The sequence below is a fragment of the Vidua macroura genome, chromosome 10, assembly GCF_024509145.1.
Source record: "Vidua macroura isolate BioBank_ID:100142 chromosome 10, ASM2450914v1, whole genome shotgun sequence".
NCBI lineage: Eukaryota > Metazoa > Chordata > Aves > Passeriformes > Viduidae > Vidua > Vidua macroura.
In genome coordinates this window covers 8,077,120-8,095,143 of record NC_071580.1, presented here as the reverse complement: position 1 = coordinate 8,095,143, position 18,024 = coordinate 8,077,120, and the positions used below count along the sequence as shown (strand labels likewise).

At 40.3% G+C, this 18,024-nt stretch overlaps 1 protein-coding gene across 10 annotated transcripts in view; it reads right to left on the bottom strand.

The window, feature by feature from the left end:
* ATP11B (ATPase phospholipid transporting 11B (putative)) overlaps nucleotides 1–17,006 on the bottom strand; it is a 67,008-nt gene extending 50,002 nt beyond the window's left edge. For 3 of the 10 annotated variants that reach the window (XM_053986977.1, XM_053986978.1, XM_053986969.1), the window contains exons 1-3: nucleotides 16,810–17,004; nucleotides 1,628–1,744; nucleotides 752–841 (exon numbers count right to left, since the gene is read on the bottom strand). In XM_053986977.1, coding sequence (XP_053842952.1) covers nucleotides 752–841; nucleotides 1,628–1,744; nucleotides 16,810–16,836 — 234 coding nt within the window. In that variant the 5' untranslated portion in view covers nucleotides 16,837–17,004. Of the gene's footprint in view, nucleotides 1–751; nucleotides 842–1,627; nucleotides 1,745–16,809 lie in introns of all 10 variants that reach the window. The other 7 variants (XM_053986976.1, XM_053986979.1, XM_053986974.1 and 4 more) reach the window with 4 other exon arrangements.
* Between the last annotated feature and the right edge of the window lie 1,018 nt (nucleotides 17,007–18,024).

Here is an 18,024-nt window from a genome sequence, read left to right as displayed (position 1 = left end):
ATCTTGTCTCTGCCTCAGATACTAATTAGTCTTTCAAAAGTTACTATCTCTCCTCTGAACCCTTCTCCCACTTACCCTTCATCTATTAAGCCTGCAACAGCTCCCACAGAATTCAGGTACATTACAAAGCTGGAGAAGCAAAGATCATAGAAAATGTACAGTCTGTCCTAATCTACTCATGGGTGTTCTTAATTAAAAGAAATACAGTTGGCTACAAAAGCCACAGCAATATTTCTGACATAAACTGTAATAGTAACAGCACTAACTGAGGTCTTCAGAACTGGCAAACTATTGATTTTAATTGTAACATGTGTGTTCATTTTATTTGAACAAATTGAATTTGAGGATCTTAGAACTGTATCACAATAGTCTGTTGATTACAACCACCTACAGTGAAAATATACAAACATTCAAACCACCACAAAAACAAGAAGCATATCTGGAATTCCATTACTCCCTTAGAGCTTTAAAGTTGTATTGGAGGCAGACAACTGAATCCCTGTGCTGACTGTGCAATGGACTTTGAAGCTGCACACTTAAATACATTAGCATTCATGAAGATAAAACCTAAGGATAATACTTAAATTTGGACATAATTATTTTTTAAAGTTATATTATTTTCCTAGAGAAACTGGAAATGTGTTCTTTTTATAGACAGAATATATAAGTAGAGAAGTCAAATTCATAAAACAAAAATCAGTGGCAAAATTTACAACAAAAATTGCAATTTCTTGAGTATTATTCAACTTACCTGAACCAAAAATATAATGAGAAAATAAAAGTTGGCTACTCTTCTGAACTGTTCAAATAAGTTTTTTGGAACAAAATTCCACACTGTATACTGAAGGGAAAAAAAGGAGAGAGAGATGAATAATTACAACACAATGCACAATTTTTCAGTGCAATTCAGTTCTGCTCCCATTGAATTCTCCTAACCTAAATCTTTTCATTCCCCAGGTCTCCTCCCCCAGACCTTGCTGCAATTTTTGTTCATTTTTTTATTCCTTCTGTTTTAGGTACATCTAGCAGGGAAGCAGGGGTAGCAACTGGATTTCCTCTACAGGCCAAGTTTAAAATGTTTTCCTCCAACCGGGACAGGGGCAGCTGGAGTCATTTGGCTGCTTGTGTCCTGGGTAGGAAGAAAGAAATTAATTCCTGCAGCTGTAACATTCCCTCCAACACTACAGCAACGAGGCACATTCCCACCATCAGCTCTATTGATTTCAATCCAAGGACACACCGGGAGGGAATCCACAACTGCAGTCCACTGCTGATTTATTTTATGCAGAGTATTGGCTTTCAATTCAGCTGCTTTAAAAATCCTCATAACCAGCTTCATCCTGCCTTTTAAGTAGTTTGGGCAACACTGGATGAAAAACTACTTTTCTTCAGAAAGCCTGACCAACTTGCTTAATTGCTCTATACTTGAGTTTTGAGGAAAGAAAGGTGAGAGAATGAGACAAACTACTCAAGAAGCATCCCAGCTTTTCCCTCAAAACTGTTCAGAGTTTGTTTCATTTTGAATATTGTATATGCACCACTAGACATAATACAGGTATGCACATCTGCCACACAACTTCTTAAGCAACACATCAAGTGGTTTTGCCATGACAAATTGATTCCTTACCTTGGATGATATGATTCTGTTGTCTGCAAACTTCTGAGGGACATAATGGCCATGCTGGGGAAAACGGTTTGCTATATAAATAGTTCTTGTGTCGCTTTGATGCGGTGGGTCAAAACCCTAGAACATAAAATAAAAAATGAGGTAATCAAGAAAGCTGATTTTATTAACTGCTATTTTGTAAAATTCTGTGGAAAATGACATTCAGATACAGAAGCAGTTTTCAAAGAGTAAAGAAAATTAGGGTATAAAACTGAAGTCTGCTGTGTCCAGACAATTTTTAAAAACTGTAGTGAAAAAACCCAGAATCTTACTTTTGAGGTTGTGGACTCGTTCTGAAAAGATGAGAGAAAAAGAACCTGTCTCAAGGATAGAGAACACTTGCTAACATGCAAACTTGAAGCCCTGCAAAACTTAAAAAGGAAAAAACAGAAATAATTTACAAAACTCACAGCCATGCTCACGATAACCCTAATAAAATGGATTATTAAGAAAAATAAAAGCTCAAAACATACAAGCTATACTACTATGCTGTGGTAACTGGATTTTGAAAAGATTCTCACCAGAGAAAAGCCAAAATCATATACATCTGACCAGAGAGCAGTATTTTTCCAAACAGTTTCTATCTCCAAGAACTAACTTTTTGTCTCATTTCAAATGTGATTTCCCACCATTACCACCAATTCATACATGAATAGTGCAACAATGAAAGCAAACCCATGGGGAAAAAAGAGAAAAAGCATACTCAGAAATATTTATCAATCATTTCCTGCCAAAACAGATGATCTGAGTGAGGTCCCTGTGAATCAAAGCCCTGTTGCAGGTCTAATGGTCAGTGTTTTCATAATCTGCTTCTTCAAGAGGAAGTGGAACACAAGTGTTAAACCTGCAGATAACACCACCCTGGGACTGACTGCAAGAACACCAAGTAAGAGAAAATTCTTGACCAACCAGATGCACAGAACACAAAGAACCAGCACAAAAAAACTGCATTCAGAAAAAGAGAATAAAAGCTTGTAAAGGAATTTTGAAGAAAAAAGTCAAAGGCTATAATAGATCACAGGCTAGACATGAGTCATCCACGTCACCCCACTGAGAAAAAGGCCTTCAGTGCAGAGGAGGCTGGAGGAAGAGTGGGAAGCACAGCTGAAGCACTGCCAACCAACTGGACAGGACCCAGAAGAGTGCAACATGAGCCCCAAGAGATCCTGAAAACATGACATATAACGCAAGGCTGAACAATCGAAAAAGCAAAGAGCAAACAAATTAGAGTCATTTAGCCTGGAGGAGAGGAAACTTGGGATATCCTAGTAAATCTCCTGATACACAGAAGACTGTTCCATTGAGAAAATGGGGGCTTTGAAGGCCAAAGAAGAACAGAAGTAAGCTTATGTTGCAAGTAAGAAAACTTAAGTCTGGGTATTGGAAAGCAAACAAGTTCTTTTGTTGTGGAAAGGAATAATTAAATACCAAAATAAGTCATGAGGAAAGGTTGCAATGTCTGTAACACAAGGGCTCATATCTAGGTCATTCAAGTCTATGTTTAATTGAGCCTTTCCTGGGGCTACGTGACTCACCAGAACCCTTCCTAGCAATAATGCTCTGACCCAGAGAAGCAGGCAATGGCAGAAGACAACCAAACAGCAATAATTCAGATAACAGGCCAAGAAAACTACTAAAGAAAAAGGCAAAAAGCTTTAACACATGAAATAAACTAGCAAAATTAAATTTGGAACTGTTGATTGGGAGTCAATGACTGTGTGCAAAGTGGTGAGTTCCAGCATCAGCATCACACACATTCCTAATCTTAGAACCAACTTGCAGAGTTTACACAATCTCCTTGCTCTTTGATGCCAAGTGCAAGGACAACTGGTGGTGTCCTTTGCTAGAAAGGGCATTCTCAATTCCACCACTGCAGGTGAGGAAACTGCAGTTGTTTTGCTCCACCTCTGAATGAGGCTCAGAGCTTTATCCATATCAATAAAAAGTGACACTTCACAGAACTCCAGAAGAAGCTACCTCTGTACCAGCTAACTAGAGAAGATGAACAGTGAGCACATAAAAAAAAATTAATGTTTGGTTATACCAACCAATTTTTATGTCAGTTAATCCATTAATATCTCTAACACAGGTCATTAGGTATGTTCACATTCAGGATGGTGTCATTTTAAAGTAAAGGAATAATTAAAAAATCCTTTCAAACATACAAATATTTCTGTTTTGCATCATTACTACAGAAACATTCTGCTTTAGAAAGAAAGACATCCAGAATAATGAAGGGAGAAAGAAAGGAAGGGGGATTTTTCAAAGAGATTTGAAGGAGAATAAACTTTAGATGGCAAGCAGTGGAAGGCTGGTCTAGTCACATGCTCCAGGGTGAAAACTTGTTTAAAGATAAGAGTGGAGCAGGGAGACAAAAAGTAGATAGGGGAAAGGATGGAAAAAAATGCACAGGATACCAAAAGCAAAATGCAAGGAACTGTTCACAGCTTTAAGAAAAGAAATACAAGCATGAAAGGAAGATGAAAAAAATGTACCTGTTAACTGCTGACATAAAATTTAAAGAGAAGAGTGTTTGTCGCAGAAGCATTTTGGATATCTGGCATTAGTGACACAGTATTTCAATCCAGAAGATGCCACAAATAAAAGTGTTTTTCAAGCAGGAAAAAAGGTGCCTAATTAGTAAGACTTCATGCACAGCTCTCTTCTGCAGCTCAGAAAATGTCTGGCACTCACAAAATGCCAGACATCCTCACTTTGGAAAGTCAGACTCTACAGCCTGAAAAAATTCCACTCTAAATCAAACAGATGTAAAGCAAGGAAAAAAACCACAAAGAGCAAAGAAAACAAGTTGCAATCTTCTTTCTGACAGTGATAAATGCTAACCTGCATGCCACTTGCTGAACGCTATTAAAAGATAAATCAAAGATTACGGAGTGACTAGGATATCACTGAATTTTTTATATGCCCTTTTTAGGCCACTATCTGAGCACCTGAAGGTTGATGAGTTTGATGGCATTTTATGATGAAGAGTAAAGACGTCTGTACAACTCCAGTCTCACTGCACAAGCACTTCTATCGGAATGAATACCTCTGCTGAAGCAGGCTCAGATGATTAAGAGCAAGAACTTTACTTCCCAAATAACTCAGAATCTTAGGCCATACAAGTTTACAGGTGCAGTTGTGGAGCTAAAACAGCTTAAATTTGCAGTCTATAGAGATTTAATTCTGTTTTGTTGACATGTGCCATGGAGAAGGCACAGAAGCTGTGCCGTCAGCAGATCACAGTGCACACGCAAGGCAGGCCAGGGACAAAAACCCCTCAGTTGTCAGAGCTGCAGTTGGAAAAGGACACATCCCTGACAACCTCAGTGACTGACTGCAGTCACAGCAGGAAGTGAGTGTCAGAGCTGGGAACAAAACCCAGATTTCCTAGGTTTTACGACTATAACTATTAAAAATCACTTGAAATTAGCCAACAACCCTGCCATCTCATAACTAGCTGATGAGACCACAACTAAGAAGATCTTCCAGAGAAATTTTAATTACACATCTCTGCAAGGCATTGAACTTCACTGTTCAGGAGCTGTAATGTCTTTAACTCTTCTCCAATTATGGGGCTGGTCACAGAGCCTGCTCCTGACACTAAACTGATTCATAGTCCAAATTTCTGCCCAGCAAGGGATTTTCCACAGTGACCCTGTGCAGCCAGCAAAGCGGTGCAGAAAACACACTGTTTCCTAATTTCACTTAATAGACAGTTCTCTCTCTTTCTAAAGTCATTCTCCAACTCAGCTGCAAAAGTAGGGTAACATGCCCTTGTCAAAGGATTTCTGCAGCTAAAGAGCATGAGCAGAGAAACCCTAAATTAGAGTCTTGCAAAATGATTAAGTTGTCACCAATCTCTTCCAAAAAAGTTAGTTTTCCTGCAGTTATCTAGTGAAGTGATTTCTATACAAGTGCACAGCTTACTGACTTCATAACAAATAATGCTGAATATATTACAAGACCTGGTATTTAAGGCTTCTTGACCAGGTATATTACAGGCATATATATTACATGAATCCCCTTTAAATAAAATTTGACCATAAAATGAAGTGACCTGATTTTTCTCCCCTTCATGTTGCAAATTAAATCTAGATTTATTGGCTAAAGTTCAGTTCTTCAGATGATTTACCAACACAAACCAGGCGTTATCTACCCTTGGAATACAGCTCTCATTTAGTCTTTGCTACACACTTCCCCAGCAGTTTTGCACCCAGATGAACTTAATACTTTGGTTTTGAAAGCAGCCTAAAAGCATGCCACTTGTATACAGTACACAGATACTCTAGTCAAGCGAATTTATAAAGCACAAATGAAAATAACCTTTAAAAAAGGAAAAAGAAAGAAGTGATTCATAGTTTTCATTTCTTATAAATTTGAATGACTGTAAGCAAAGTCCAAGTAATTTTTATTAAACTTCTTCAGCAGTGTTTTTATTACTGTTCTCAAAGTTAGACAAAGATATTCTCTGTGCAGTAACTTAGGTTCCTTTAAAACAGCACTGAAAACATATCCTGGGGAACTGAGGAGAAGTATTTGACTGCAATTTTATGCAATTTATTTAATGAAAGCCATGGGATTCAACAGCCACCCTCAAACAACTCTTTCCTACATTTTGTCTGCATCTCAATCACTGTACTTGGAGAACTGCCCATTGGCCATCAAGTAAGGAAAAGTGATCCATCCATTTTCCCACTTTGGTTTGTGTTTATGGTTTTGTCTCGGGGTTTTTTTCCCAGTTTTTTTAATATGTCATGCCAGTTGTCTGTTCATACAATAAAAAACTTCCCCACAAAAGAAGAGTTTTGCACTGCTGCTGAGGAAGCCCTAATAACACCTGTAACAAACTAGGCAACCACACAGGAAGCAAATGAGGATCAGAACTACAAAAAAGACCCTCCCAACACCTTCAAGTGCAAAGGAAGAAAAGAAAAAAATGCTTTTGTACTCAACCTGTTGCTGTAACATACACATCTACTGCAAGACTCTTAACACTTCAATGCCACTATTAAGGTATGACAGTGTGCACCAACGCCCTCCCCACACACTCTACAGCACTGTTAGGTGAGACAGCAGAAATCCACAGATCTTTCAGCAAGGATTACTGATATCAGACCGGCAAACAACACATCAATTTCATTATCCAGCTTTGCAATAAGTGCATTGATAATCACAAACCATCTGCCAGGCGGTTTTTGCTGATGACTTGCATAAACTTAGTATATTTTAATATCATCTCCCAGGGTTTCTCATTCATTACTCACAGCTTTTACAGAGGGGGAAGAAAAACCAAACTTGTATTTGCCAAAAGAACTTCTGCTATGTGACCACTGAAAAGTGAAAGGGGTTTGAAAGAAGGAAGTCTTGTTCAGAGCCTCTTCCTCCTTTAAAAACCCACACTGAACACAACAGACAAAAGCAGCAGTTCCCCTAAAACCTTTCTGAATATCACATATTACTTAATAAAACTAATAAACTGAAGAAAACTTGGTCTCAGAAACCCTTTCTCCTAGTGACTTGAAGTGACTTGACTGATCATGGCTGCAGAAGCAGAACACCACATTTCCTGGCAGACAGCCCAAAGGTCTGCTATTACACTGCTGTCAAGATATATTTTGATTAAAGGTGTTTTGAGGAAATGGATTTTCTTGCTTTGGATTTTCTTCTGAATATACATAGAATACTTTTCCCTCTGTCAGATAAGATGATCTATTCACACTCCATGCCCATTTTCAGAAGTCTGTGTAAATTTGTACTCCATACAGTCAGCCAATAATTCTTTCAGTCATGTAACTGGGCAGCAGTCAAACTGAATTTGCCTTATCAAAGGTTAGCATGAAGGAAGAAACAGCCTCTCACAGCAATTTTAAACACTGCTCTAACAACTAAAATAGTGAATCAGCTGAAGCACCCTGATGTGTACACAGTGCCATGCAATTTGTACCTCCCCTTTTAAATACCACTGCAGTAAAGAAATAAAACTACTTAAAGTCATGCACTATTTGTGCAACTTCCTCTTCCCTCTTACTGTATCTACAGCTGTTCAAAATACCTGATAATAAATCATGTTGTAACCTCCTAAAAGACCTATAACCAGATTACATTCTTTTGTGAAAACACACCCTCTAGGTAACAAGGCCTGCAAAATCATGAGGCAATAACTCTTCCTTTCACAAAGTTAAAATATGCCTAGTACTGCAGCAAGAGAAGTTGTACTGGTGCTCACCCCAAAGTCCTGCTCACACAAGCTCAAGTTGTTCTTATTTTACCTATTATTTTGTCAAGATGCCCACCAAAAATAACTTGGAAAAATCCCTACTTAAAATTAAAAAAAAAAAAAAAAAATCACCTATCTTCTCTTTATTTATCTGCAAACCCAACAAGCAAGTTAAGCTGGGCTCATTCACTGCTAACATACTGCCCTGTGCCAGTTTCTCTGCTCAGGTCACTGATGCCAGACTGGGCTTGTAATATCAATAAAATCAGAAAGGAAAAATGAGCTGAACAGGCAAGTTAAGCTTTCTAACACAGCACTCTCAAAGGCTGCTATGGCATGTCCAGTTCCTGTTAGCAGCAATGGATTTGAACAGAGATTCAGGTAAATTGTTTACTTCAAAAATAGTCCAACTTGCATAAATGAAAGAAATGGCTTTCTTATCCTCCCCTAAAATCCAAATCACAGTATTTATAAAGCATAATCCATTTTGGACTTCATATGATAATACAAACCTAAGACTTTGTAATAGCTGCTCCTTCATGACTGTCTTCAACAAGAATGCCAAGATTCATTTTATTAATCCAGTATCCAAAGAGGGCCTACACAAAAGCCAGGGAGGGGCTGTTTACAAGTTCATGTAGTGATATGACAAAGGGGAACGGCTTTAAACTCAGAGAGGGCAGATTTGGATTAGATATAAGTAACAAATTCTTCATTGTGAGGGTGCAGAGGCCCTAGGTGCAGAGGCACAGGTTGCCCAGAGAACCCATGGCTGCTCCATTCCTGGAAATGTTCAAGGCCAGGTTGGATGGGGCTTATCCTCTTGTCTCAAAGTGCTTAACCAGCCAAATGCCTGTAATGCATTCCTTGTCCATTGCTTTATTTTAGGATGCTTCCTGTCAGACACACAGATCATCAATAACTTCTGCTCAGATGTTTTTGGAAGAGAAGAGACTCTACAATAAATTGTCTTCAGCTCCAATGAAGGAAGAATCTTAGTTAACATTCAGGTTCTAAGAAGCAAGCCTCAATCCCAAAGGCAGGGCTAGTGGCTCCCCAGTTACATTTCAAAGCCAGTCAGTGTGCTCTAATTTTCTCTTCTTTGAAAAAAATGCTTTATGTAAAGTCCAAGAAGTTGAAGAGACATTGAGGCTTGACAGTATCTGTAGTCCAAAATGCCAAATGTGGTCTTTTGCCACAAGCTCCCAAAGCAGCCCACTGCTCTAACATGGAAATGAAGATGCCTTTGCAGTTCCAACTACACAGTTCTAATTTCAGAACTGAAAGTTTTCCTCTGTGGGCTCCAGCAATTAGTTTTCTTTATCTGCAATATCATCTTCCTGTCAGGCATGTACAAAAGGAGAGTAGGCAAGATTTTTAAAGCTGAAGGATGACTTCAGACACCCATCAGGAGACAACTACAGGGCATCACATTTCATAAAATAAGAATTGAGCGCTCAAAAATCACAAGCCACATTTTCAGAAGACTTCTCAAACTATATAAACTACACTGAACATGTAAAGTGCTACAATTCTGCAATAATCAACCACAGAAATAGCAGCTACTACACAGGCCACACTAAGAAATACAGAACCAATGCAAGAAATGAAACATTTAACACACAAATCTTTCACATATCTCTAATGGCCATAGGATGGATCTCAGAAAAAGAACCCCCCAAGTGCATCCTTTCTGTACATTCCCTGCATTTGTTAAACAGGTTTATAGGAGACTTTCAATATTAAGTAAAGCATTCAAATCTGTGACAGGCTATGAACTTTCCCTTAAGGCTAGAAAGCAGCTCACATTTTGTAGATAGCAATTTCACCATAAAAAAATTACATTTCTCAAGTCCATGACAGGAAAAATACAGAGCAATCATACATTCCTTCACGTACTGGCATACTAAATACACTATTATCTTAAAATGAAATGCTGTTTACCCTCTGCTTTGAGGAATCATTTATAAAAGTATTTTACACAAGCATGAAGGGCTCCTGTTCTGGACTACTCATACAGCCATTATTGAAAACCCTTGTTTTCAATATTTAGATTTGTTCTAGTAGGCAATAGCTATTTATGCCAATCAGCTCCTGCACTGAGAGTCTAATTCATATTTTCTTTCACCATGGAAGAAAAAAAACAAAAAAACAAAAAAAACAACAAACCCTTTCCAAAAGTATCTTCCCCCAAAATCACCATTAAATAATAAATTTTAAGGCTTTTTCAAAATGTGTGCCAAAACTACACTGACAATTGCTGACAGTGGCTGCTCAATAAATTTCACAGGAAGAGAATTTAGTTCATTGCTGGAACTGTCTAGCTCTTCTTTTAACACGCTTTGAAAAAGCCTGCTCTGTAAAACATTACAGTTTTGAGTCTACTGCATCCACCCAATAGCATTTTTAGTTCTAATTCCATTTCAAACACGATTTATGATTTAAGTGTCATTTTAATGCCCTGCTTTCAGACATGTGTACAGACTCTTCTATCCTTAAAGCTTGCTAAATCTTAAGCTTCCTTTCCATTTTGTTGCAATTCTCTTTCCAAACAGAAATGTAAATACCTACAAAAATGTGCACAGCCACACAAAATAGCACAAAAATATGCAAAGGAGTAACAAAACGCAACAACAGATGACAATATGTATTTTGGGGGATAAACCATTTAAAACCTCTTCCTCTAGTAAAACATTTCAGGATAAAAACAAACAGTTTGCCTTTTGTCTGCATCATTATCTCTCCTTCCCATTTACAGAAAAGTTCTCCTTTCCCAGACTTATTTTTACTCAAAGTAAACAAGGAAAAAAAATCCTCTTAAGTCACTGCATGTGGGAGGCCAAGGAATTGCAGGCGTTTGTTTTTTAAATCACAGTGTAGCTCTCAGTCCTACTTTCTATCTTTCTACCATGGTCTGTACTAATGCTAAGTGGTTTTCTCAACAGCAGGTGAAAAGAGGTTGAAAAAAGTCTAGCTGCAAATATGTCACCTGTGTTTTGCTAGAAGATATGACCTTGCATTTACAGAGACATTTTGTCATATCTATTTTGCTGCAGTTTCTTATCTGCTTGCTTAACAAACAGATTTTGTGATAGAAATTGAAGGATTTTTTGAGAAGTAAACTTTTTCCTGGTGACATAATTACAAAAACAGTCATAACTACTGAGCACATCACAATACAGTCAAGAAAAAGCAAGAGCAGATAGTCAGTGAAAGCCACAAGTCATGACGCTTTTAATGAAATTTAAACACATTGTTGTATTTTTCTTTTATAACTTCTGTCTCTCCATCCCAGAGGAAAGCAAACGTCAGTTTTAATGAAGTCAGCCAACCCATTTAAAATTAGAAAAACAAATACCTATGATATTCAAAACACATGTCGAACGTTACTAAATCCAGCACGTATCTACTTGCCTTAGATTACAAATTTTACCTTCCACTGAGAGTACAGAAACAATCTCTGAGCAGTAAACAGAGCCTTTCACCCATCCCACTAGATACTCCCTATTGACCAGAACACAAATAGTTTTTGCTCATTGTTAACAAAATTCTATTTTTCTCCCTCTTCTCCCTTAATCACATAAAAACCATAAACAGACAAAAGTTATTAAGGGAGGATGCTGCACTATTCCATTAGTGCAGGAATATCATACAGTCAATTAAACAATTATTATTGAGTGATAAGTGGAAATTTGGCACAACAAAAATTTGCTGTTTAAAAAGCTCATGGATAGGAGAAAAAAAACAGGATGGGACAAGATACAGGTCAAATACCCAAGTTTCACAGCAAGGCAGCACATCAGACAACACTGATCTCCCCATTTTAAAAACAGTCTTAGAAAGAATCAGGGTCAGGACTCGTTTGATTATGTTTTGGTATGCAATTCTTAGATTGAGAGTTTAATTTTCATGAGGTAAGACTTACGAATTACACACAGGACACAAGGGATGTCTCCATTTGGAGCTGACAGCTGGCTGAAGACAGGGCCAGGTTCTGCACGCTTTGGAACACACTGTGCTGCAAATGTATCAGCCCTCAGCAGCCACAGAATACAAAGAAAAAATAAGGTTAAAAGACCCAAACACATGGGAGCACTAGTCCAGCAGATCAAAGAATATCTCTAGCAAAAAAAGGATGGCCACATTTGCTCCTCTGCTAAGTTACAGGAGAGGAGTCCTTGACCTCCAGCTCTCAAACTACTCCAGCAAAGCAATGCAACCTTTGGGCTGTTCCAACATGCACCTCGCTGACCCCTCAGTGATAATTCAGAAGGTATTAACTGTGCAGTCTGAACCCCAGGAACTCTCTGAGCAAATATGCATTTATTTTTCTAGCAAAAAATAACAAACAGTTGGTTAGTTTTAGCCAGAAAGGGGAAGAGGCTTCATTGACAAATAAGAGGGGGGAAATTGTACTCCAGAATAGCAAGGTGATTTCAGAAGCTAGATTCTCAGTTATTGGATTAGTTTGAAGTACTTCTGGCATTCAGAAAACAGAATGAATTTTGTGGGGGGGAAGGGAAGTAACTGTATTCAGTAAAATGATTAAGTGAAAATAATACACACTTGTCAGTGCAAACAATGAAATAAATGCTGTCCACCTTGTTCAGAATGCCATTAACTGCAAGGTATTACAAAATACCATCTGTCCTCTCAGAACACCTGAACAGTAACCAGTATCTGAAAGGAAAAAAAAAAAAACATCCCAGATATACAATCCTCTAGTGCTAATCTATTTGAGGACATTCCCTTATTAGTAGAAATTTTTCATTAGAACAGATTAGAAGATGAACACTCCTACAGATACTGTGCTGGCTGTGGAGGGTGTGAGGTGTGACAGGCACTACCTACACAGAACAGTCAAAAACATTCCCTGTGATCACCCCTCAATGCAGCCTATAGAGAACTTCTGGACTTGAAAAACTCCTGACATCCCTCCCAGTCTGAACTTTCTTATAAACACAAAATAAATAAAATAGCCTGGTAACTAGGTTTTTCAGTTAGTCTATAGATTTTATCTTTGATTTACAGTTAAATAAGAAAGCTGAATTTGCCCAAACACCCAGCTCTCCAGCATTAAAGCTGTTGTGCACTACAGCATTCAGGTCCTTAAATTGCAAAGATACTCTGCCAAATCCAGAACACTTGTCCTGAACTGTCATTAATAAAAAAGGGACCAGGCAGGCAACTCTTAGGTTTTGTCCATGCAGTATCCTTTGTACTTTACTGAGCTGTTAGACAACAGCTCAAAGTCCTCATAACAGCAATAGAAGAGAAATCCTGAATCCCTTCTCCAATCAGCAGAACTAATAATTTAAAATTATGCAGCTAAAATTATACATACAAGGGTATTCTACCACAATTTTCAGAGGCCTCCTTGCCAGAGAACTGAAGGTGTCAGTACATTCTGTTAATAGCACTGCAACAGCACTGCATGTGCACTGTCAAGAGAGCAGCACAGCCCAAACACTGCCATAAACCCACCGAAGGAGAAATGGAACAGAAAGTCCCTGGGTGTTACAAATGTCACTGTACTCTCCTTTTGTGTTGGTACTGCACAAACTCGACCGTGGGAGCCACAACAGCACTTGGTACACAGATTCGTCATGAGGTCAAACCCATCATATCTGGAAAAGCAAATAAAACATACTATGCTGCTCCTGAATATTAATGATGCTTCTATCAACTGTTGTTTATCCGGCTGCTTTTTTCAAGCAGAGTTGGCTGTGCTTTTGGTGTTATGCAACCCTCCAAATCTACATGCCTACTGCTCTCTGAGATCTCAAGGTAACAGAGCTGGAACCCAGACATCCCTCCTGCCCAAAGCTTGCCTTTGTCATGGCATTTCACTCAAAGCCATGAATTGTAACTCCATTTGGCTCTAGATTTTTTCATTACTAAAACCCAAGTACTTCCAACTATTAACTAAATACTCTAACATCAAATTAACATGGAAGTTAATTACTTACTATGCAGCCCATTTAGCATGAGGCAGCATCAGATGGAGAAAAACTGAAAAACTGTCTTTGCAGGTTGGTGTGAATTGTTTCAGAGCAAGAAAACCAGACTGAAGGCCAAGATACCAAACAACCTGATGATTTGTGCCACATAGGCACTGAAGGCTATACTACTGTCATCAATTTCTTAGATACAACAAATCACTAAAAAACATCTAACGCCTCAGTTAAAAAAACTGTTATGGATTTGTAAGATGATAATAAGGATGAATGAAGTCTTACATTCTCAGTATGTCTCTTCAGATGACTGTTCATGCCTTTCTATCCCTTTCTGTAGCTCTACAGGCATGCACTGGACTTCAGAGAAAGCACAGCAAAGCCACCACTTTCAAAACATAGCTAAAATAATCTGAATTCCATACCAGGTCCTCTCATTACTTTAAGTTCACCTGCTTCATTCTCCCCTCAACTTAACAATGCAAGTTCTCAAACCCATACACACTCCTGAACATTCAGTATACGAAATACTGTTCTCTTAAGCAAACAAGAAGTTGCAAAACAATTCATTGGTTTCATACAGAGAGTACTTAAAAACTACCTCAAAGCACCTTCAGCAAAGTACCAGTCCCTCCCCCTTTCCCCAATCCCTTACTACTTTTCCAGCACTTCTGCACACCAACGTTTTTCTTTTGTATTACTACAACATCCCACTCGCATCACTCCCACGCATTTGCCTAACTCCAACCCTCCTCTAAGGATGAGGACCCTTTTTTAAAACCCGCTGCCACATCAAGCACAGGTACAAACGCACGCTCCAAAGGCATCCAAACCCACACATTCCTCTCTTCTCCCCTCAGACACAGATTTTGGCACCTTTTGATTTGATTATTTCTGTCACCCCACTCTTCCCACTCATTCTGGTTATTTTGTCAGCATCCTTCCCCATGTTTTTAGCCCTCTGACATTCTTTCAAACCTAAACATCACAGCCATGTGGAGAAGCAAACATATGGTGGGATCTATGTTAAACCAGCAATTACACACAGGGATGAGTTGTCTGAGTGTCTTTAGGAAGAAACATGCAGAGTGATACCTATCTTAGGCCATTTTTCATCTTCATGAGCAGTGAAACAACCAAGCCATTAACATCTGTGACGTCTACAGGAAAAAACCCACAAAACACGTATCATTGCAATAATTTTTTCTCATCAGTACTATATTTATATGTCTGCCAAGAGTCTTCAATTGTTATTGTCCTGCTTTTCTACTACACTAATTCTTTTCTTCCTTGTCAAAACTAGTGCAAGTTTTAAGCAGTTATTTTCTACCAGTTTCCTTTAAGAAGCACTAAAACCTCCTAGTGCCAAGTTTATTGCTCATCCTGTTATTACACTAATGTTTTACTTTCTATTAAGGACAAACAGATTTCTGGAAAGCTGGCCAGTGTACTACTTGCAGTGAAAAAAGCAACCATGTTTGATACGTGAGTTGCTAGCACTGATACAGCTCTAATCTGAACTCTAAGGAAGACAGCATAATGCTGCTTTAAAAACCACACACACAAACCTCAAGACACCTTCAAGTGGAAAAAATGACAGCTATGTTACACCATTTTTTTTTTTCTAAAAAACATGTGTACAACTGTAACAGAACAGAAGAGTGCGGTCAGAGCTCAAACAGAGCAATTAATTTCCAGGTCAGTAATTCTTGGTGTCAGACCAAACTACTGAACACTGTCAAGCTGGCTCTGAGACCATCACCACAAGCTCTCTGCCTCAGACACAGAACTGGGAAAATCTATGGGCCATGGGAAACGAGGTCAGGGAAGAACAGGAGGAAAAAAGAAAACACAACAATTTTTATCTTTTGCTTAAAAGTGATGCAACAAATTAAGCAAATTATTAGTGAGACAGAAGCTTTAACAAATCAAAATCTGAAAACCTAACTAATGTAAGCTCTTGCACTAACCTGGACAACATCCGTGACACAAAGTAACCCCAAAGAATGGAAGAAGTTATTTTACAAATGCATCATTTAGAAAGAATTTCTCCCTTAGAGAAAACGCAAGTAGGATAATGCTGGTCGGGGCAGGAAGCCGGCCAATACTTCAAATCAAAATAGTAAAACTCGATGTACTTCCCTTACAGTGCTACAGCAGCACAGACGTGACAGCTACGGCCGCCTGCTTTCCCCTGCTCGCTCTAACCCAGCACAGCAAGCAGCGCCCGTGTGGGGGGACAGGCACCCTCACTGCTGCCTTGTCCAAGCGGTTTCCCCCGCCAAAAGCATTTCACGGATGTTTTCCGTCCATTTCTTTAACTTTCAAATCCTCAGCACGCAGCGGCTGCAAAGCGCTCAGGTACGGGGAAATATTTGAGAGACACACGTCGGGTGAAAAAGCCTTAAAACATTTCGCAATGGGAAGGAGGAAGAAGCTGCGAAACTCTGAAGTGTCGGTCCAGGGGGAAAGGCACCGTCATTTCTCCGGGAAGTTTCCCCTTCCCAACGGGAGCCGCACGAAAGGTAACGCGCTGTCCTCTGTGCCAAGGGGGTTTCGAGGAAAAAAAAAAACACCCACAAAAAAAAAAAAACACCCACAAAAACAAAACAAAAAACAAAAAAAAAAAAAACAAAAAAAAACCAAAACAAACAAACAAACAAAAAAAAAAACAAAAAAAAAACAAAAAAACAAAAAAACAAAAACAACCAAAGGCCAAAAGACCGAAACACCCCAAACCCTCGGATACGGGTTAAAAATAAAACTAAAAACCCCGCCAATAACGATCCAAGTGCAGCCTGCGGGTCTCCCCAGCCCCTGCGGGGGGAAGGACTTTCCTCTCTCCCGCACCCCGGCCCTGCTCCCCCTCGCTTTCTCCGCGGACCCGCGGCCCGGGCGGCGCCGTCGGGACGGGGCCGAGCCGAGAGCCCGCCCGGCCCGTGGCGCGGAGGTTGCAGGGAGGCACCTACCAGCTGCTGCCGGACCCAGCGCAGCATCCCCGGCGGCGCGGGTCGCGGCCCCCGCGGCGGGGCTCCCTCGGCAGTGCCGCGCCCTCCCTCCGCTATCGCCGCCGCCTCAGGCGAGCCGCCCGCCGCGGCTGCTCCCCATGGCGCGGGGCCCACGCCGAGTCAGGAGCGGCACAGCCCCGCCGGCGCCCCGAGCCGCGGCTGCCGCCGCCATCACAGCACGGCCGCTGACACTCGGCGGCTGCGGCCGCCCCGGGAAGTGACGTGGCGGGGCGGGGAGAGGGGCCGGTGTGAACGACGGAGCGGTGATGGGGGTCCTGCTGTGACCTGCCCCGAGCTGGGCTGCCGTGGTCCGGCCGCTCCGCCGCCCTGAGGTGCGGCTTCTCGGGCGCGAGAGCCTTGCGTGCGCCCGAGTGACCCTCGGGCAGAATTCCAGCTCCTCAGACGGGCTCCGGCCGCAGCCCGTGAGGGCTCAGCGCCCTCAGCCCTCTGATGGCGCCCTGTTCTACCCAAGGGAAGCTACTTCGCAACTTGACTGTTTTATCTTTCTTTTCTTTGGAAAAAATGCAAAGCGTACACATGTTGGAATAAAGACTTTGAAAAGAGAGCAGATAACCAATGAGTTAAAGCACAAGTGCACAGTGTGTGGGTCTCCCAAAGCAGGGAACAGGTGCTGGATGATCTGGCGCTCTGCTGCTGACAGCATTGTTTGTTAAAATCGGGTGTAGAAACGTGCTGCTGGCAGGCAGTGATCTCTCTGAAATCTTCCACTGGAAGATATCTTCCCACCGGGACGCGTTCCTGTGTCACCTGCTCTGGGGTTGGGCTGGATGATCTCCAGAGATCCCTCCCAACATCGACAAATCTGAGATTTTGCTCTGAAAACAGATGTTACTTATCGAAACAAAACAGTGTTCAGCGCCAAACATGGGACACACCTATACAAGTCTGCAGCTTCTGCGTCTGTGTGACTAAGAACTAAAGGAGATTATTTTAAGCAGTAAAGACCTGGGCATTTGTGACCAAATACAATTGTCCCTGAAGTCGGTGACAATTTTGACACTGAATTAAAGAGAAGTATTCCTGTCAGTGAAGAGCGCTGTTCCTGCAGCTCCCATTTGTTCCCAGGGAATTAGGACTTTTAGCAACAAATCATAATCCTATCTGCTATAGTATTTAGTGTTCATATAGAAATTTAGAACATAATTCAGGATTTAA